General features: G+C 43.5%; 1 protein-coding gene across 4 annotated transcripts in view; it reads left to right on the forward strand.

The window, feature by feature from the left end:
- The first annotated feature begins 8,019 nt into the window (after nt 1-8,019).
- Nucleotides 8,020-22,500, forward strand: part of LOC106578160 (cyclin-dependent kinase-like 4) — a 31,657-nt gene continuing 17,176 nt past the window's right edge. For 2 of the 4 annotated variants that reach the window (XM_082965381.1, XM_082965383.1), the window contains exons 1-3: nt 8,020-9,297; nt 15,245-15,439; nt 18,713-18,891. In XM_082965381.1, coding sequence (XP_082821507.1) covers nt 9,130-9,297; nt 15,245-15,439; nt 18,713-18,891 — 542 coding nt within the window. In that variant the 5' untranslated portion in view covers nt 8,020-9,129. The remainder of the gene's footprint in view (nt 9,298-15,244; nt 15,440-18,712; nt 18,892-22,500) is intronic. The other 2 variants (XM_045711396.2, XM_082965382.1) reach the window with 2 other exon arrangements.

Raw genomic sequence — 22,500 nt, forward strand, 5'->3', positions numbered from 1 at the left:
GAGAGAGAGGAGAGGAGAGTGGGGTATAGATGCAGTATACAACAGGGAGAGAGACAAAGAGAGAGAGGAGAGCAGATGAGAGGAGAGTGGGGTATAGATGCATTATACAAAAGGGAGAGAAAGAGAGGAGAGTGGGGTATAGATGCAGTGGTGGTAGCCATGTATACTAGTGGTAGTAGCCATGTATACTAGTGGTGGTAGCCATGTATACTAGTGGTGGTAGCCATGTATACTAGTGGTAGTAGCCATGTATACTAGTGGTAGTACTAGTGGTAGTAGCCATGTATACTAGTGGTGGTACTAGTGGTGGAAGCCATGTATACTAGTGGTAGTAGCCATGTATACTAGTGGTAATAGCCATGTATACTAGTGGTAGTAGCCATGTATACTAGTGGTAGTAGCCATGTATACTAGTGGTGGTACTAGTGGTAGTAGCCATGTATACTAGTGGTGGTACTAGTGGTGGAAGCCATGTATACTAGTGGTAGTAGCCATGTATACTAGTGGTAATAGCCATGTATACTAGTGGTAGTAGCCATGTATACTAGTGGTAGTAGCCATGTATACTAGGGGTGGTACTAGTGGTGGTAGCCATGTATACTAGTGGTAGTAGCCATGTATACTAGTGGTGGTACTAGTGGTGGTAGCCATGTATACTAGTGGTAGTAGCCATGTATACTAGTGGTGGTACTAGTGGTGGTAGCCATGTATACTAGTGGTAGTAGCCATGTATACTAGTGGTAGTAGCCATGTATACTAGTGGTGGTACAAGTGGTAGTAGCCATGTATACTAGTGGTAGTACTAGTGGTAGTAGTCATGTATACTAGTGGTAGTAGCCATGTATACTAGTGGTAGTAGCCATGTATACTAGTGGTAGTACTAGTGGTAGTAGCCATGTATAGTAGTGGTAGTACTAGTGGTAGTAGCCATGTATACTAGTGGTAGTAGCCATGTATACTAGTGGTGGTACTAGTGGTGGTAGGTATGTATACTAGTGGTAGTACTAGTGGTGGTAGTTATGTATACTAGTGGTAGTAGCCATGTATACTAGTGGTGGTACTAGTGGTGGTAGGTATGTATACTAGTGGTAGTAGCCATGTATACTAGTGGTGGTACTAGTGGTAGTAGCCATGTATACTAGTGGTGGTACTAGTGGTGGTAGGTATGTATACTAGTGGTAGTACTAGTGGTGGTAGTTATGTATACTATTGTTGGTTGAGGGAGGAGATTGGATTATTGATGCCGTATAGAATAGGGATACAGAGAGAGAGGAGAGTGGGGTATAGATGCAGTATACAGCAGGGAGAGAGAGAGAGAGGAGAGGAGAGAGGAGTATAAATGCATTATGAGAGACGGGAGAGAGAGAGAGAGAGAGAGAGAGAGAGAGAGAGAGAGAGAGAGAGAGAGAGAGAGAGAGGGTGGAGTGGAGTGGAGTATAGATGCCGTTTACAACAGAGAGAGAGAGAGGAGATGAGAGGAGAGTGGGGTATAGATGCAGTATACAACAGAGAGAGAGAGAGAGAGAATGAGAGAGAGGAGAGGAGATGAGATGAGAGTGGGGTATAGATGCTGTATACAAAAGGGAGAGAGAGAGAGGAGAGGAGAGGAGAGGAGTGTCGGGTATAGATGCAGTTTGAGAGAGAGACAGAGAGAGAGAGGAGAGGAGAGTGGGGTATAGATGCAGTATACAACAGGGAGAGAGACAAAGAGAGAGAGGAGAGCAGATGAGAGGAGAGTGGGGTATAGATGCATTATACAAAAGGGAGAGAAAGAGAGGAGAGGAGATGAGAGGAGAGTGGGGTATAGATGCAGTATACAACAGGGAGAGAGAGAGAGCGAGAGAGAGAGAGTAGAGTGGGGTATAGATGCAGTATACAACTTGGAGAGAGAGAGAGAGAGAGCGAGAGAGAGAGAGTAGAGTGGGGTATAGATGCAGTATACAACAGGGAGAGAGAGAGAGAGAGAGAGAGAGAGAGAGAGAGAGAGAGAGAGAGAGTAGAGTGGGGTATAGATGCAGTATACAACAGGGAGATAGAGAGAGTAGAGTGGGGTATAGATGCAGTATACAACAGGGAGAGAGAGAGAGAGAGAGAGAGAGAGAGAGAGAGTAGAGTGGGGTATAGATGCAGTATACAACAGGGAGAGAGAGAGAGAGAGAGAGAGAGAGAGAGAGAGAGAGAGAGAGAGAGTAGAGTGGGGTATAGATGCAGTATACAACAGGGAGATAGAGAGAGTAGAGTGGGGTATAGATGCAGTATACAACAGGGAGAGAGAGAGAGAGAGAGAGAGAGAGAGAGAGAGTAGAGTGGGGTATAGATGCAGTATACAACAGGGAGAGAGAGAGAGAGAGAGAGAGAGAGAGAGAGAGAGAGAGAGAGTAGAGTGGGGTATAGATGCAGTATACAACAGGGGGATAGAGAGAGTAGTGTGGGGTATAGATGCAGTATACAACAGGGAGAGAGAGAGAGAGAGAGAGAGAGAGAGAGAGAGAGAGAGAGAGAGTAGAGTGGGGTATAGATGCAGTATACAACAGGGAGATAGAGAGAGTAGAGTGGGGTATAGATGCAGTATACAACAGGGAGAGAGAGAGAGAGAGAGAGAGAGAGAGAGAGTAGAGTGGGGTATAGATGCAGTATACAACAGGGAGATAGAGAGAGTAGAGTGGGGTATAGATGCAGTATACAATAGAGAGAGAGAGAGAGAGAGAGAGAGAGAGAGAGAGAGAGAGAGAGAGAGAGAGAGAGAGAGTAGAGTGGGGTATAGATGCAGTATACAACAGGGAGAGAGAGAGAGAGAGAGAGTAGAGTGGGTATAGATGCAGTATACAACAGGGAGATAGAGAGAGTAGAGTGGGGTATAGATGCAGTATACAACAGGGAGATAGAGAGAGAGAGAGATACGCCTTCAATATACGCCTTCAATATGGGGAAACACTGAAGCAATACAAACACACCCTAAGAACAAAAAAGGAAAAGCACATTAGAAAACAGCTGGATGTTATTGAGGAATCTATAGAATCAAACCACTTCTGGGAGAATTGGAATAAATTAAACAAACCTCATCAGGAGGAATTGGCTCTCCAAAATGGGGATATGTGGAGAAATCACTTTGCAAACCTAGTGGTAGTACTAACAAAAACTACGCACTCTCCAACCCAAAATGGCCTGTGGTGTCACTCCCTGACCTGAGAGAGAAGGTTTGTTTCTCTATGTGGTTAGGTCAGGGTGTGGGGTGGGCATTCTATGTTTTGTATTTCTTTGTTTTGGGGCCTGGTATGGTTCCTAATCAGAGGCAGCTGTCTATCGTTGTCTCTGATTAGGAATCATACTTAGGCAGCCCTTTTCCCACCTGTGTTTGTGGGTAGTTGTTTTCTGTTTTGTGTTTTCTGTACCTGACAGAACTGTGCCCTTTCGTTTTCCCTTTGTTATTTGTGTTCGAGTGTTTGTTTGATTTAAATAAATAATCATGAACACGTGCCACGCTGCATCTTGGTCACCTCTCTACGACGATCGCTACATGTGGTGCTGATGGTATTTTAAATTAAATTATCAAATATACAGACCACAAAATCAAATTGGCTATACTCAAACACTTCAACATTATCCTCACTGCAGGTATTTTCCCCGATATTTGAAACCAGGGATTGATCACACCAATCTATAAAAATGGAGACAAATTTGACCCAAATAATTACAGAGGAATTTGCATTAACAGCAACTTGGGGGAAATTCTCTGCAGTATTATAAATGGCAGACTACACCATTTCCTTGACGAACACAACGTCTTGAGCAGAAGCCAGATTGGATTTCTACAAAATGATCGTACAACAAACCACATTTACACCCTCCACACTCTAATTGACAAACAAGTAAACCAAAACAAAGGCAAAATCTACTCGTGTTTTGTAGATTTCAAGAAAGCATTTGATTAAATTTGGCACAAAGGTATTTTTTATAAACTAATAGAAAGTGGTAATGGAGGGAAAACATATGATGTTGTTAAATCAATGTACACTAAAAACAAATGTGTGGCTAAAATTGGCAACAAACAAACAGACTTCTTCTCTCAGGGACGGGGAGTGAAACAGGGCTGCCCAATAAGTACAACTCTATTTAACATCTACATTAATGAATTGGCAAAAACATTAGAAGAATCGGCAGCACCTGGTCTCACCCTACACAACACTGAAATCAAGTGTCTGCTGTACGCAGATGACCTGGTGCTGCTGTCTCCCACTAAGGAGGGTCTGCTGTAGACAGATGACCTGGTGCTCCTGTCTCCCACTAAGGAGGGTCTGCTGTAGACAGATGACCTGGTGCTCCTGTCTCCCACTAAGGAGGGTCTGCTGTAGACAGATGACCTGGTGCTGCTGTCTCCCACTAAAGAGGGTCTGCAGTAGACAGATGACCTGGTGCTGCTGTCTCCCACTAAGGAGGGTCTGCTGTAGACAGATGACCTGGTGCTCCTGTCTCCCACTAAGGAGGGTCTGCTGTAGACAGATGACCTGGTGCTGCTGTCTCCCACTAAAGAGGGTCTGCAGTAGACAGATGACCTGGTGCTGCTGTCTCCCACTAAGGAGGGTCTGCTGTAGACAGATGACCTGGTGCTCCTGTCTCCCACTAAGGAGGGTCTGCTGTAGACAGATGACCTGGTGCTGCTGTCTCCCACTAAGGAGGGTCTGCTGTAGACAGATGACCTGGTGCTCCTGTCTCCCACTAAGGAGGGTCTGCTATAGACAGATGACCCGGTGCTGCTGTCTCCCACTAAGGAGGGTCTGCTGTAGACAGATGACCTGGTGTTGCTGTCTCCCACTAAGGAGGGTCTGCTGTAGACAGATGACCTGGTGCTGCTGTCTCCCACTAAGGAGGGTCTGCTGTAGACAGATGACCTGGTGCTGCTGTCTCCCACTAAGGAGGGTCTGCTGTAGACAGATGACCTGGTGCTGCTGTCTCCCACTAAGGAGGGTCTGCTGTAGACAGATGACCTGGTGCTGCTGTCTCCCACTAAAGAGGGGTTACAGCAGCACCTAGATCGTCTTCACAGGTTCTGTCAGACCTGGGCTCTGACCGTTAACCTAAAAAAACAAATATAATGATATTCCCAAAAAAGGTCCGGATATCAGGATGACAAATATAAATTATATTTGGACACAGTTACATTTACATTTTACATTTTAGTCATTTAGCAGACGCTCTTATCCAGAGCGACTTACAGTAGTGAATGCATACATTTCATACATTTCAGGTAGCTTTCACATGGCTGTGAACGAGCTGAGAGACAAAGCAAGAAGAGCATTCTATGCCATTAAAAGGAACATTAAAATCGAAATTCCAATTAGAATCTGGCTCAAAATGTTCCAATCGGTTATAGAACCAGTTGCTCTATATGGCAGTGAAGTACGGGGTCCACTCTCTAATAATGAATTCACCAAATGGGACAAACATCCAATTGAAATAGTGCATGCAGAGTTTTGCAAGACTGTATTGCAAGTGTAAAGAAAAACTCAAAATAACGCATGTAGAGCAGAATTGGGCCGATACCCCCTTCCTCATTCGAACAGAAAAAAGAGCCATCAAATTTTACAACCATCTAAAAACAAGTGATCCCAAAACATTCCATCACAGCTCTACAACGTCAAGAGATGAAACCAGAGAAGAGACCCCTCAGCCAGCTGGTTCTGAGGCTCAGTTCACAAACCCAAACCAACCCCATAGAGTCTCAGGACATCACTCAGAAAATCTGGCCCAAACAAATCATCACAAAACAAAAAGAAAAATATATCACCTATTGGAAAGACACCACAAAAAAATCAAAGTGAACTTCAATGGTATTTGTCTCTAAACAGACAGTACATGGTGGCAGACTATCTGACCACTGTGACTGATAGAAAACTGAGAAAAACACTGACTAGGTACAGACTCAGAGAGGACAGTCTGGCTGCCCAGAGAGGACAGGCTGGCTGCCCAGAGAGGACAGTCTGGCTATAGAGACCGGTCGTCACAGACAGACCTGGCTGCCCAGAGAGGACAGTCTGGCTATAGATACCGGTCGTCACAGACAAACCTGGCTGCCCAAAGAGGACAGTCTGGCTATAGAGACCGGTCGTCACAGACCAACCTGGCTGCCCAGAGAGAACAGGCTGGCTGCCCAGAGAGGACAGTCTGGCTGCCCAGAGAGGACAGTCTGGCTGCCCAGAGAGGACAGGCTGGCTGCCCAGAGAGGACAGTCTGGCTGCCCAGAGAGGACAGTCTGGCTATAGAGACCGGTCGTCACAGACAAACCTGGCTGCCCAGAGAGGACAGGCTGTGCTCACTCTGCTCCAGGGGAGAGGTAGAGACAGAGTTGTATTTCCTATTACACTGTGACAAATACTCAGACCTAAGAGAATATTTCTTTCCCAAAATTATAATTCAATACAAAGAATTTGAAACTATAAAAGATGAGGAAAAATATCAAATATTTATTGGGTGAAAAGCCAAAATGTGCAGTTTTGGCAGCCATATATGTGTCCTCCTGCCTCAACTTGAGGGACAGCCAGTGAAAAGTGCAATGTAATGTGGATAATATTTCCCATCTTGTTTTGTTTTGTCTTTCATACCAGGTCATGTGTCTTCTCAGTCATGTTGACACTGGTCTACTACCGTCGCTTTAATGTATTGTTGTTCTGATTAATATTGTTGTTGTAGTTGTTGTTAATGGTGATCCCATGTCCACTACTACTATTATTACTGCTGTTGGTACCACCTTTTACTTATATATAAATATATATTTGATATATATATATATATATAAATATTTTTATTTTTCTATATGTACACTTTGACAATGTAAGTAATAATGAACTTACCATGTCAATAAAGTCAATTGAATAGAATTGAATTGAGAGAGAGGGGGGGGGGGGGGGGGGTGTGAGGATACATGCAAATCATCCATATAGAAGTGTAGAGATGCGTTTGACTCGAGGGGCTGTTTCCTGTATCTGTGTTGTAAGAAATATTTAACAGCGTACAGCACTATTCTCATTCCAGTGAGTAATAAGGAGAATGTGTTACTGCTACCACACACACACACACACACACACACACACACACACACACACACACACACACACACACACACACACACACACACACACACACACACACACACACACACACACACACACACACACACACACACACGAAGGTGGCCTGGGAACAGGTTAAGAGTGGTTTGTGATTTCCTGTCTCTGTCATCGCGACTGCCCACCCTCCATCTCTCTAGTCTGACCACGAACCTGTTTAGTTTCCATTTAGTTTCCATTTAGTTTCCATCTCCTGTTTAGTTTCCATTTAGTTTCCATCTCCTGTTTAGTTTCCATCTCCTGTTTAGTTTCCATCTACTGTTTAGTTTCCATCTCCTGTTCAGTTTCCATTTAGTTTCCATCTCCTGTTCAGTTTCTATCTCCTGTGTAGTTTCCATTTAGTTTCCATCTCCTGTGTAGTTTCCATCTCCTGTTGAGTTTAGTTTCATTCTGCTCAGTATGATTAATTTGCTTCTGATTGAAACGACAGACTGTGGTCTATCTTGGGTTAGTTATAAAAATCTTTGTTCATAGTTTATCGAATCCCATTGTGAGACTTTTTTTTTTTTCTCAAGTGGACACTATTTGGCATGAAAACCACCATTGATTTTGATAGCCATTCTCACTCAGATATTACATTAAAGATGTCATACGTCATTACAAAATGTGTAGTAATGCAAGAGATTAATTTTAAAACTTAGAAAGCCCCCCCAAAAAGCACAGACGTGGCCCTGAGTAGAATAGAGTAAAATACAATAAATAGAATAGAAATTCCCCAGTATCTGATTGGTTTTGTTAAAAGTTTCAAAATTACACAAAGAAAAATGTCATAATAGTTCATAATAGTTTTCTCCAAAATCTCCTCATTCACATTTTCATAGCTATACTATATTGGGGTAGAGAGAAGAGTGACTCTGTTTTTGTGTACAGCACCGGAGGCCAGTTGCTACGGGTAACGGCTTTAGTGACACAGGTAAATTGTTCTCTCATCTCGTATGTCCGGTACGGCTTTTACACCACTGTTTACGTTGACCGATACGAGTGATATCGATCTGATAAGGATCCGGGAGTCTTTTGTACCGAACATTAGTCCACTAATCGGTCAACAAACCTTTGGAAGTGTTTTGAAGTCGGCCCGGTGGCTCAGCTGAGTATCCGGAAATTATCAGGAAGTTAGTTCTACTACACGTTATGTATGTGCGCAATCAAACACCTATTGTTTTCATGCAACCATTTGGGCTGTAGACTATGAAATATTTTCTTTCATGCAACAATGTTGAAATGTACAGAAAAAAAGTATTTCGTAAACAATGTTGTTTAGTCTAACAACCTGTCACCTCTTTTTTTTTTTTTGGCTATCTATTCGCAGGTTAGCGTTTTTCGTCCTGGATCTTGTTCTGGAGACAGCTCTGCAGAGTGGTCACTAGCTGGGACCAAATCATACAATCTGATTTTAAACCTAACCCTAACCTTAACCACACTGCTAACCCTAATGCCAATTTTTGTTTTGACAGTATAGCCATTTTGACATTTGCAGCTGGCCATTCAAAGGGGAAATCACTCAGTACTGCCTCCAGGACAAGACTCATGACAATAAACGTCAACCTGCTATTTATTCGTCAGGTGATGTGAGTGTGTGTGTGTGTGTGTGTGTGTGTGTGTGTGTTATATATATTTATGTATAGTGTGTGTGTGTGTGTGTGTGTCATAGTGTGTGTAGCCTAGTGTTTTTTCTATAGAGTGTGTGTTATGGTGTGAGTCTGTTATAGAGTGTGTGTTGTAAAGTGTGTAATATAGACTTTGTATTATCAGTGTGTGTAGCCTAGTGTGTGAGAGTGTCTGTGTTGTAAGATATGCGTGTTGCAGAGTGTGTGTTATAGTATGTTTAGTATGTGTGTGTGTTATAGAGTGTGTGTTGCAGAGTGTGTGTAGCCTAGTGTGTGTGTGTGTGAGAGTGTCTGTGTTGTAAGATATGCGTGTTGCAGAGTGTGTGTTATAGTATGTTTAGTATGTGTGTGTGTTATAGAGTGTGTGTAGCCTAGTGTGTGTTATTATAGTGTGTGTCATGGAGAAGTATGAGAACTTGGGTATGGTCGGTGAGGGAAGCTACGGCATGGTCATGAAGTGTCGTCACAAGGAGAACGGGAGGATCGTGGCCGTTAAGAAGTTTCTGGAGTCAGAGGACGATAAGACAGTCAAGAAGATCGCCTTGAGAGAGATCAAGATGTTGAAGGTCAGTTGGAATTTAATAGATTAGAATCAAATAGAACAGAATCAAATACAAAAGAATCAAATAGAACAGAATCAAATAGAACAGAATCAAATACAACAGAATCAAATACAACAGAATCAAATACAACAGAATCAAATAGAACAGAATCAAATACAACAGAATCAAATACAACAGAATCAAATACAACAGAATCAAATAGAACAGAATCAAATACAACAGAATCAAATACAACAGAATCAAATAGAACAGAATCAAATAGAACAGAATCAAATAGAACAGAATCAAATACAACAGAATCAAATACAACAGAATCAAATACAACAGAATCAAATACAACAGAATAAAGTATAATATAATAAAATAGAACAGATTAAAATAGAACAGAATATAATAAAATATAATAGATTAAAATTTATTTGAATAGAATCAAATAGAATATATTGAAATAAAATAGAATAACTTTATTCTTCCCAGAGGGAACTTTAGTTGTGGCAAGTCGGATAAGATGTAGAGATATATTAAACAACAACGTAACCACATAACATACTGTGTACCAGGAATCGGCAACTGGCGGACCCCTTTTTTAGGATTATGAAGTCAGTCGGGGTGTCAACCTACTGATGAGAGTTAAAGTAGTAGAACACACAATGTGCAATTTCAAAATGTTAGTTGTTTATCAGCGGTTTTAGCCCATGTCAGAAAAATGACCGACCGGGGCGCTCCCATTGATTTTGTTAGTCACACTCACTCAAATATCATATTTTTTTTTAAAGAAATTGCAAACATTTCTCTCCATCTTATGGCAAAATGTGTCGAATTTCAGAAAACTTGCTTAAAACTGCAAAAATAAAATCTATGCCCCATGGCAAAATGTGTAGAATTGCTGGAAATTAACTCAAAAACGTTTTGATTGAGATAATATTTACCAATGTACTGTACATGTACATTTGCATTTCATTTGAGTCATTTAGCAGACGCTCTTATCCAGAGCGACTTACAGTAGTGAATGCATACATTTCATACATGTTTTTTTTTTTTTTTTTTTTTTTCTGTGCTGGCCCCCCGTGGGAATCGAACCCACAACCCTGGTGTTGCAAACACCATGCTCTACCAACTGAGCTACAGGGAAGGCCAATGTAGGTAGGGGGTGAGAAGCAGAAAGTCTGGGTAACTGTTTAATTAACTGTTCAGGAGTCGTATGGCTTGGGGGTAGAATCTGTTCAGGAGTCGTATGGCTTGGGGGTAGAATCTGTTCAGGAGTCGTATGGCTTGGGGGTAGAATCTGTTCAGGAGTCGTATGGCTTGGGGGTAGAATCTGTTCAGGAGTCGTATTGCTTGGGGGTAGAATCTGTTCAGGAGTCGTATGGCTTGGGGGTAGAATCTGTTCAGGAGTCGTATGGCTTGGGGGTAGAATCTGTTCAGGAGTCGTATGGCTTGGGGGTAGAATCTGTTCAGGAGTCGTATGGCTTGGGGGTAGAATCTGTTCAGGAGTCGTATGGCTTGGGGGTAGAATCTGTTCAGGAGTCGTATGGCTTGGGGGTAGAATCTGTTCAGGAGTCGTATGGCTTGGGGGTAGAATCTGTTCAGGAGTCGTATGGCTTGGGGGTGGAATCTGTTCAGGAGTCGTATGGCTTGGGGGTAGAATCGATTCTGGAACCTTTTGGTCTCAAACTTGGCACTCCGGTATCACTTGCCGTGCAGTAGCAGAGAGAACAAACTGTGACTGGAGTCTATGACAATTTTTAGGGCCTTCCTCTGACACCGCCTGGTATCTAGAGGTCCTGGATGGCAGGGAGTTCGGCCCCAGTGATGTACTGGGCCGTACGCACTACCCTCTGTAGCGCCTTGTGGTCGGATGCCAAAGCAGTTGCCATACCAAGTGGTGATGCAGCCAGTCAAGATGCTCTCAATGTTGCAGCTGTAGAACTTTTTGATGATCTGAGGGCCCATGCCAAATCTTTTCAGCCTCCTGGTGGGGATGAGGCGTTGTTGTCCCCTATTCACGACTGTGTTGGTGTGTTTGGACCATGACAGATCCTTAGTGGTATGGACACTGAGGAAATCCATGTCCGAGGAGCTCTCCACTACAGCCCTGTTGATGTGAATGGGGGCATGCTCGGCCCTCCGTTTCCTGTAGTCCACGATCAGCTCCTCTCATCATCGTCGGTGATCAGGCCTACCACCATCGTGTCTTCAGCAAATTTAATGATGGTGTTGGAGTCGTTTCGTGGGTAAACAGGGAGTACAGGAGGGGGCTAAGCACGCACCCCTGAAGGGGCGACAGGGTTGAGGGTCAGCGTGGCGGAAGTGTTGTTACTTACGCTCACCACCTGGGGGAGGCCCGTCGGAAGTCCAGGATCCACTTCCAGAGGGAAGTGTTCAGTCTTAGGGTCCTGAGCTTAGTGATGAGCTTGAAGGAGACTATGGTGTTGCATGCTGAGCTGTAGTCAATGAACAGCATTCTCACTGAGGTGTTCCTTTTGTCCAGGTGGGAAAGGGCAGTGTGGAGTGCAATAGAGATTGCGTCATCTGTGGTTCTGTTGGGGGGTATGCAAATTGGAATGGGTCTAGGGTTTCTGGGATAATGATGTTGATGTGAGCCATGACCAGCCTTTCAAAGCATTTCAAGGCTACAGATGTGAGCGCTATGGGGCGATATTCATTTAGACAGGTTACCTTGGCATTCTTGGGCACAGGGACTATGGTGGTCTGCTTGAAACATGTGGGTATTACAGACTGGGTCAGGGAGAGGTTCAAATTGTCAGTGAATACACTTTCTTGCTGGTCAGCACATGCTCTGAGTACACGTCCTGGTATTCCATCGGGCCTTAGCAGCCTTGTGAATGTTAACCTGTTTAAAGGTCTTACTCACATCGGCTACGGAGAATGTGATCACACAGTCGTGTGGAACAGCTGGTGTTCTCATGCATGGTTCAGTGTTGCTTGCCTCAAAGCGAGCACAGAAGGTATTTATTTAGTCTGGTAGGCTCGCGTCACTGGGCAGCTTGCGGCTGGGTTTCCCTTTGTAATCCGGGATAGTTTGCAAGCCCTGCCACATCCGACGAGCGTCGGAGCAGGTGTAGTAGAATTCGATCTTAGTCCTGTGTTGAAGCTTTGCCTGTTTGATGGTTCGTTGGAGGGCTTAGCGGGATTTCTTATAAGCGTCCGGATTTGTGTCCCGCTCCTTGAAAGCGGCAGCTCTTGCCTTTAGCTCAGTGCGGATGTTCCCTGTAATCCATGGCTTTTGGTTAGGATATGTACGTACTGTCACTGTGGAGACGACGTCATCAATGCTCTTATTAATGAAGCCGATGACTGATGTGGTAAACTCCTCAATGTCATCGGATGAATCCCAGAACATATTCCAGTCTGTGCTAGCGAAACAATCCTGTAGCTTAGCGTCCGCTTCATCGGAACTCTTCCGTATTGAGCGCATCGCTGGTACTTCCTGTTTGAGTTTTTGCTTGTAAGCAAGAATTAAGATGATGGAGTTATAATCAGATTTTCCAAATAGAGGGTGAGTGAGACTTTTGTATGCATCTCTGTGTGTAGAATAGAGGTGGTCTAGAGTTTTAGAGTACTCTAGAGTATTAGAGTATTATGGATCCCCATTAGTTCCTGCCAAGGCAGCAGCTACTCTTCCTGGGGTTTATTATGGATCCCCATTAGTTCCTGCCAAGTCAGCAGCTACTCTTCCTGGTGTTTATTATGGATCCCCATTAGTTCTTGCCAAGGCAGCAGTGTGCCCTCAGGCCCCTGGCAGTGAATGGCAGTGAATGGCAGTGAATTGCAAAACATTATAACAGTATTTCTGATTGTATTCTCAACTCACCATCATATACTGTTAATGTGGGGCTAAGATAGTCCATTTCAAATTAGTCTGACGTAATTTATCTCATCGCACCAGCACTAATGAGACGGGTGTGTTTGATGCATGTCGTGTCGGAGCTTCTCAAAGTCAAGGGGGCGTGGTCAACAGTGTGCACCTCATCTCTCCTGTCACATCCCACCTGGATCGATATTTGTTTTTGATGCAGACGAGAGCACTGATTCAATGAACCAAACCTCCTCCATAGTAACCCATTAATGCGTTGTCTGCGGCATTCGGTCACATGACAGCTCGATCAGCTGTTCGATTTCACTTAGCAGCATGTCAACTGAGCCAGGATCACAGTCAAGTGGATTTCGCTGATTGGTTCACACATCCTATAGAATGTTTTTTTGTTTCCCCTGCATGTTCAGTTTGTTCAGTTTCTCATATATGTCTATTACACTGTCAAGGAGACTAATTTTCATTTCATTACTAAGTCAGCAAAGTCTGTTTTTTTACATCCATTGTGAATGACAACAGTTCCTCTCTCAATTCCCCCCCAAAATCTTTCCAACACTCCCAACCAAGCCTCGGTGTGAAATAGAACATCGTCATGCTCTGATCTTATATCTCCACATAGTTTAGCAAACAGACGTGTCCCCATGTAGTTTACAATCTAGGGTTTCCTGCTGTAGTGGTGTATTCTCAAATCAAATCAAATGTTATTAGTCACATGCGCCGAACACAAATGGTGTAGACCTTACAGTGAAATGCTGACTTACAAGCCCTTAACCAACAATGCAGTTTAAAAAAATATGCATAAGAATAAGAGATAAAAGTAATAAGTAATTAAAGAGGAGCAGTAAAAAATAACAATATATACAGGGGGGTGCCGGTACAGAGTCAATGTGCTCAGCTCTTTTGCCGCCAGTTTCTCTCGGTGTATCCATATTAGCTTAGTGGGTGTATGTATCGTACAATGCGTCCATATGGCAGAGGGAGACACATTTATAACTAGAGTGTAGAGGCCTGCCCGCCGTCCCGACCATAGATGGAGCCCCATCTGTACAAAAGCCCACCATTCCATCCCATGGAATCTGTTTTTCGTCCGTATAGCCGCGCAGCACACTGAACATCCCCTGTACCGTTTCATGCTCAGGAAGCAGTGAGACAAAACAACATGTCTTCGTGAATAGCATCCCCCGACATTTATAGCGAAGAAAAGTCAATGCATGGGAATCTCGGTGCTCACAGCTAACGTCCATTTGGAGAGTATAAGGTGGGGAGTTTTTGAGTTGTTCAGTCAGAGTTAGACATCCGGGAAAAATATAGATGAAAACTGTCTTGGTAGATAGTGTGGTCTACAGCTTATCATGAGGTCCTCTACCTCAGGTAAGCAGAACCTTGGGACTTCCTTAATATTAGAGTTTGCGCACCAGCTGTTGTTGTTTACCAGACGCAGTTTACCAGCTTGCAGCTGTTCTGCCTTGCCGATGTATAGAAAAAACAGCTAGATTTATATTTTCCATGTCCTTGTTCAGTCACGACTCTGTGAAACGTAGGATATTACAGTTCTTCAGATCACTTTGATAGGATAGTCTCCAATGGAGCTCATCCAGTTTATTTTCTAGTGATTTCACGTTCGTCAATAGAACGGAGGGTTACTCGCCGTTGCAGTCTCCGTAGATATCCCGCACGCCAACCTCTATAACTCCGCCTCGGCTTCCTCTGAGTGACGGGGATTTGGGAGTTATGTCCTTCGCCTCCGATTTGTTGAAATAAAAGTCCTCATCCAAACCGAGGTTAGTAATCACTGATGTCCAGAAGCTCTTTTCGGACACATGAAATGATGGCCGAAACATTATTTATAAAATAGTAAAGATCAGTGCAAAAAAAAAAAAAAAACACAAAATTGTTCAGGAGCTGGTAAAACGGCGGCCATTCTCTCCGGCGCCATTCTCTCACAGACCCGGAAGCCACTGTGGCCCCTCATGATGAGGTTTTTTGTGACCCCCCCCCCCCCCCCCCCCTCTCTTCAAAGTCCATTCTTGCCCATTCCTGACATATACAAATGCTAACTAAGCAATCAATGAAAACAATCAAACAATCCATTATTTGTTCCCCCCTTTTCTCCAGCAACTGCGCCATGAGAACCTTGTCAACCTGTTGGAGGTGTGGAAAAAGAGGCGTCGCTGGTACCTGGTGTTTGAGTTCGTAGAACGTACGGTTCTAGATGACCTAGAACAGAGTCCAACGGGACTAGACTACAGCCGCCTAAGAAGATACATCTACCAGATACTACGGGCTATCTCCTTCTGCCATCAACACAATGTGAGTGTGGAGTGTGGAGTGTGTGTGTGTGTGTGTGTGTGTGTGTGTGTGTGTGTGTGTGTGTGTGTGTGTGTGTGTGTCAGAGGAGGCTGGTCGTAGGAGCTATAGGAGGACGGGCTCATTGTAATGGCTTGAATGGAATTAATGCAACGGTATCAAACACATCAAACATATGGAAACCACATGTTTGACTTAGTTCCATTTATTCCATTCTACCCCCAAAAAATTGGAACCCCTGTTTTCAATACTCCAGCACCCTCCCCTTGCGTGGATAACGACACTGTTTTTATGAGATTGGAGAACACATTGGTTAGGGATCTTAGACTATTCCTCCATACTAATGTATATATGAATGTATATATGAATGTATACAGTGCATTCGGAAAGTATTCAGACTCCTTGACTTTTTCCACATTTCCACACTTCATATTCCACAAAAACAGGTTTTTCGAAATTTTTGCAAATGTATTAAAAATAAAAAACAGAAATACCTTATTTACATAAGTATTCAGACTGTTTGCTATGAGACTCGAAATTGAGCTCAGGTGCATCCTGTTTCCATTGATCATCCTTGAGATGTTTCTACAACTTGATTGGAGTCCACCTGTGGTACATTCAATTGATTGGACATGATTTGGAAAGGCAAACACCTGTCTATATAAGGTCCCACAGTTGACAGTGCATGTCAGAGCAAAAACCAGGCCATGAGGTTGAAGGAATTGTCCGTAGAGCTCAGAGACAGGATTGTGTCGAGGTACAGACCTGGGGAAGGGTACCAAAACATTTCTGCAGCATTGAAGGTCCCCAAGAACACAGTGGTCTCTATCATTCTTGCCAAACTGAGCAATCGAGCAAGAAGGGCCTTGGTCAGGGAGGTGACCAAGAACCTGATGGTCACTCTGACAGAGCTCCAGAATTCCTCTGTGGACATGGGAGAACCTTCCAGGAGGACAACCATCTCTGCAGAACTCCACCAATCAGACTTTTTTGGTAGAGTGGCCAGACGGAAGCCACTCCTCAGTAGAAGGCACTTGACATTCCGCTTGGAGTTTGCCAAAAGACACGTAAAGGACTCTCAGACCATGAGAAACAAAATTCACTGATGAAACCAAGATTGAACTCTTTGGCCTGAATTTCAAGCGTCACGTCTGGAGGAAACCTGGCACCATTCCTACAGTGAAGCATGGTGGTGGCAGCATCATGCTGTGGGGATGTTTTTCTGCAGTAGGGACGAGGAGACAAGTCAGGATAGAGGGAAAGATGAATGGAGCAAAGTACAGAGAGATCCTTGATGAAAACTCAGGACCTCAGAATGGGGCGAAGGTTCACCTTCCAACAGGACAACGACCCTAAGCACACAGCCAAGACAATGCAGGAGTGGCTTCGGGACAAGTCTCTGAATGTCCTTGCGTGACCCAGCCAGAGCCCGGACTTGATCTCTGACATCTCTGGAGAGACCTGAAAATAGCTGTGCAATGACGCTCCACATCCAACGTGACAGAGCTTGAGAGGATCTGCAGAGAAGAAAGTGAGAAACTCCCCAAATACAGGTATGCCAAGCTTGTAGCGTCATACCCAAGAAGACTCAAGGCTGTAATCACTGCCAAAGGTTTTTTCAACAAAGTACTGACTCAAGGGCCTGAATACTTATGTAAAAGTGATATCTCAGTTTATTTTATTTTATAAATTTGCAAACATTTATTAAAACCTGTTTTTGCTTTGTCATTATGGGGTATTGTGATGTCATTATGGGGTATTGTGATGTCATTACGGGGTATTGTGTGTAGATTGATGAGTGAAAAAAACTATTTAACCTAGTTTAGAATAAGGCTGTAATGTACCAAAATGTGTAAAAAGTCAAGGGGTCTGAATACTTTCCGAAGGCACTGTATTTCCTATATGTTCCAGGAAGGGACATCAAGCCAGAGAACATCCTGGTATCTCAGGGTCAATCTGTGTGACTTTAGTTTGATGTATTCTGAACACAAAAATAGAAACGCAACATGTAAAGTGTTGCCCCCATGTTTCATGAGCTGAAATAAAAGATCCCAGAAAATGTTCCATACACACAAAAAGCTTATTTCTCTCAAATGTTGTGCACAAATTGGTTTACATCCCTGTTAGTGAGCATTTCTCCTTTGCCAAGAGAATCCATCCACCTGACAGGTGTGGCATATCAAGAAGCTGATTAAACAGCATGATCATTACACAGGTGCACCTTGTGCTGGGGACAATAAAATGCCACTCTAAAATGTTCAGTTGTCACACACAATGCCACAGATGTCTCAAGTTTTGTAATTGGCATGCTGACAACAGGAATGTCCACCAGAGCTGTTGCCAAATAATTTAATGTTCATTTCTCTACCATAAGCTGCCTCCAATGTTGTTTTAGAGAATTTGTCAGTACGTCCAACCGGCCTCACATTTGCAGACCACATGTAACCACGCCAGTCCAGGACCTCCTCCTCCGGCTTCTTCACCTGCGGGTTCTTCTGAGACCAGCCACCTAGACAGCTGATGAAACTGTGGGTTTTGCACATCCAAAGAATTTCTGCACCAAACTGTCAGAAACCGTCTCAGGGAAGCTCATCTGCGTGCTCGTGGTCCTCACCAGGGTCTTGACCTGACTGCAGTTCGGCGTCGTAACTGACTTCACCTTCGATGGCCACTGGCAACGCTGGAGAAGTGTGCTCTTCACGGTTGAACCTCGATTTCAACCAGCGTGTACGGCATCGTATAGGCGAGCGATTTGCTGATGTCAACGTTGTGAACAAAGGGCCCCATGGTGGTGGTGGGGTTATGGTATGGGGCAGGCATAAGCTATTGATGGCAATTTGAATGCACAAAGGTACCGTGATGAGATACTGAGGCCCGTTATCGTGCCATTCATCCGCCGCCATCACCTCATGTTTCAGCATGATAATGCACAACTACATGTCGCAAGGATCTGTACACAATTCCTGGAAGCTGAGAATGTTCCCTGTTTTTCAATGGCCTGCATAATCACCAGACATGTCAAACCTGTTTCCTATATATTTACTACATGTTTCATATATATTTCCTATATGTTTCCTATGTTTCTTGTATATTTCCTATATATTTCCTATATGTTTCCTATATATTTCCTATATATTTCCTATATGTTTCCTGTATGTTTCCTATATGTTTCCTATATATTTCCTATATGTTTCCTATATATTTCCTATATATTTCCTATATATTTCCTATATGTTTCCTATATGTTTCCTATTTGTATCCTTTTTGTTTCTCCAGATCATCCATAGGGACATCAAGCCAGAAAACATCCTGGTGTCTCAGGGTGGTGTGGTCAAGCTGTGTGACTTTGGGTTCGCCAGGACAATGGCTGCACCAGGAGAGAATTACACGGACTACGTAGCAACACGCTGGTATAGGGCCCCAGAACTACTGGTGGGGGACACCAAGTACGGGAAGTAAGAACAAGGATAGAGACAGAGTGAGGGACGGGGAGAGAGACAGAGACAGAGACGAGAGATCGAGAGAGAGAGAGAGATAGGAAGAGGGAGAGAGAGAGACAGAGAGAGACCGAGAGAGAGAGAGACAGAGAAGGGCAGAGACAGAGAGAGAGATGGAGAGAGACACAGAGAGAGGGAGAGAGAGAGAGAGAGAGAGAGAGACAGAGAAGGGCAGAGACGGGAGAGACGGAGAGACAGAGAAGGGCAGAGACGGGGAGGGAGAGAGGGAGAGGAGAGAGAGAGAGAGAGAGAGAGAGAGACAGAGAAGGGCAGAGACAGAGGGAGAGAGAGAGAGAGTTTTTTTAGTTTTTATAAAACCTTTATTTTCTACTCAATTGTTAACATAAATAATGACATACTGTCTTTTCAGAAATGAAACACCAAATGTAATTCCTAAAAAAAAAATGACAAAAATACACAAAAAATACTAAAATAACAAAAAAAATACTAAAATACAAAAAAATACTAATTGAAAAACTAAAGAACCTATACATTCAACTTATTTCTCCAACAAAAAATAGTTTCCCCTCCTCTACAAAACAAAGCGCTCCTTCGTATGCCCACTTCTCCTCAAACAATGGGAGATCTTTTACAGCTGAGTAGAACTCAAAATCCACTTTTATTCTTATTTTCACTAATCCTTTAAAAACACATCTTACATCCTGCCCATATCCCGTTTCTATCTTATGTTTCCTACTCAGAAAAATGGACATCTTTGCTTGTCCCAAAATAAAATTTAACAGTTGACATTTTCTTTTCTGTTGCTTTCTATATTGAAACCCCAAAATAAAAACAGTGTTATTGAAAATCTCCCCTACAGCTTTAAACAAAGACTCCAGCATCTCCAAGAGAGGTTTTATCCTCTCACACTCCATAAAACAGTGAAAAATGGTTTATCTTATATTACAAAAAGGACATCCAGCTCCAACATCTGAATTAATAACAGATACAAAAGCATTAACTGCAATGATGCCATGCAAAACCCTCCATTGCATATCACCAGTACCCTTTTGTAACGGTGGCTTGTACAGTGCTCTCCATGCTGGCTTTACCTTGTCATCAATGCCCAATTTTACCCTCCATGGAGTGTCTTTTCTAGTTTTCAATTTATCTTTATTCAACACCTTGACACACCCCCTATATAAGTCTTTCCCATTCACCTCATCCAAACCCACCTCTTCCAACCCTCTCAAATCCAGTAATATCGCCTTTCTTTCTGACTCTGGGATATTTGGTGTAATCCCTAGTCTTGGAAATGAGACGTCTTCATCTTGTACCTTCTTCTTGTGGCTATGAAGCATATCCCACTCTTCTGCTGACAAAGCCTTCCTGCAGCTTCCCAGCAGTTGTCCTACCATCCTTTCCGACCTCACCCCCAAATGTTCAGCCACCCGTCTTCCATCCATTAAGGCGGGCCCAGCCATGGCCATTAACTGTTTTAAGGTGATGATTTTGCCTTTCACCAGAATCTTGGAAAAAATGTGGAACAGCTGCAGTTGTGCAATCAAGTCTTGCCCCATACACCAGAGGTTCCTCCAACAGCCAATGCACTGACTCCGCTGAAGTTCGTCTGGACACCTTCATTATGCTCCACACCCTAAGAAGGCCTCTGTAAAATCGGAGGTATTCCCTCCCTAGAAATCTGGCTACTATCAACCAAAAATAAAGCTTTCTTTAAACCTAATCCTCCAACCTGCTGTAATACAAGACCTGCCACCCCTCTCCAAACCACATTTTCCGGTCCATAAAGCAACCTTTGAATAAACTGCAACCGGAAAGCAGCAGCCCTACTAGCAAGATGTACAAGACCTTGTCCCCCCTCCTCTTTTGACAAATACAAAACACTTTGTGGAACCCAGTGATATTTATCCCAAAAGAAATCCACAATTATTGCCTGTATCTTAGCCAGAAGGCCAGATGGTGGTTCTAAAACTGACAACCGATGCCACAGTGCAGAGGCAATCACATTGTTAACTATAATAGTGCGCCCCCTATATGACATACGAGATAGCAACCAACGCCATTTCCTTATCCTCCCTTCCACCATTTCAACCACCCCAATCCAATTTTTTTCCATAGTCCCCTCATCTCCCAGGTACACTCCAAGATACTTAAAACCTCCCTTACACCATTCCAGCCCCCCTGGCAAAGCCATGATCCCTCCAGACCATTCTCCAATCTGTAAAGCACAACTATTTTCCCAATTTACCTTTGCAGAGGATATTCCCCTAAAACGATCAACCATTAGACTCAAACTATCCACCTCCTCTTAATTTTTCACTAAAACAACTACATCATCAGCATAGGCTGAGAGACGAATAGGAGGAATATCCCTTGAAAGGTACACCCCCTCAATGCGACTTCTAATGCTATTTAGTAGTGGCTCTATAGCAATGGCATATAACATTCCCGACAAAGAACATCCCTGCCTAATACCTCTACACACTTTAAAAGGAGCACTCAAACCACCGTTAACTTTCAATACACTTTCAATGTCACCATATATCACCTCTATCATGGCAATAAAACCAGAGCTGAACCCAAACGCCTCCAAAGTGTGCCATAAATATTGATGTTCAACTCGGTCAAATGCCTTTTCCTGATCAATTGAAATTAGACCAGCATCCAACCCAATAGCCCTAGAGACGTCCAAAAAATCACGAATCAGAGAAATGTTATCCCCTATCTGCCTGCCGGGAACACAGTAGGACTGGTCCGTATGTATGATCTGCCCCATCACCTCCCTCAACCTGTTGGACAAAGCCTTTGACAGGATCTTATAATCAGTGCACAATAAAGCCACCGGCCTCCAGTTCTTCACCTCCCTAGGGTCACCCTTTTTTGGGCAGTAGGGTGAGGACAGCCCTTCTGCAGCTTATTGGTGGTAACCCTCCGGTTAAACTATCATTAACTACTGCTAGCCAATCCTCTCCCAACATAGCCCAAAAAGACTTAAAAAAATCAACGGGAAGCCCATCAATGCCTGGTGCCCTTCCATTTTCCATGCCTTTTAATGCAGTGTATAACTCCTGCAAAGACAATGGTTGCTCAAGCTCAACCTGAGCTTCTGCAGCCACCTGTGGGAGTCCATCAAGGAACTGCTGTGTCACTTTTTTATCCTCTTTGTACTCACACTTGTAGAGCTCAGCATAGAACTCTACTGCCCTCTTTCTAATTTCACTAGGTCTAGTGAGCTCTTGTCCAACAGCTGATTTGAGACAATGAATAATTTTTCTTTGTCCATTCTTTTTCTCTAAACCAAAGAAACATTTGGATGAGGCATCCATTTCAGAGATTCCCTGAAACTTACTTCTCACCAATGCCCCCTGTGCTCAGATACCCAGCAGGTCTGCCAATGCAGCTTTTTTCCTCTTGAGGGCCTGAGTGTGGCCTCGATCTCCTGTGGTCTCAACCAACGTCATGAGTTCCACTATTTCAGTCTCTAGGGCTTTCATTGATCTGGTGATATCCTTGGTGACATTCCTCGTGTATTGCTTACAGAATTGTTGAATCTGGATTTTCCCTATATCCCACCGCTGTTGAAGGGATACAAAACTGGCCTTTTGA

Source organism: Salmo salar, chromosome 18 (assembly GCF_965601325.2).
Source record: "Salmo salar chromosome 18, fSalSal1, whole genome shotgun sequence".
Lineage (NCBI taxonomy): Eukaryota > Metazoa > Chordata > Actinopteri > Salmoniformes > Salmonidae > Salmo > Salmo salar.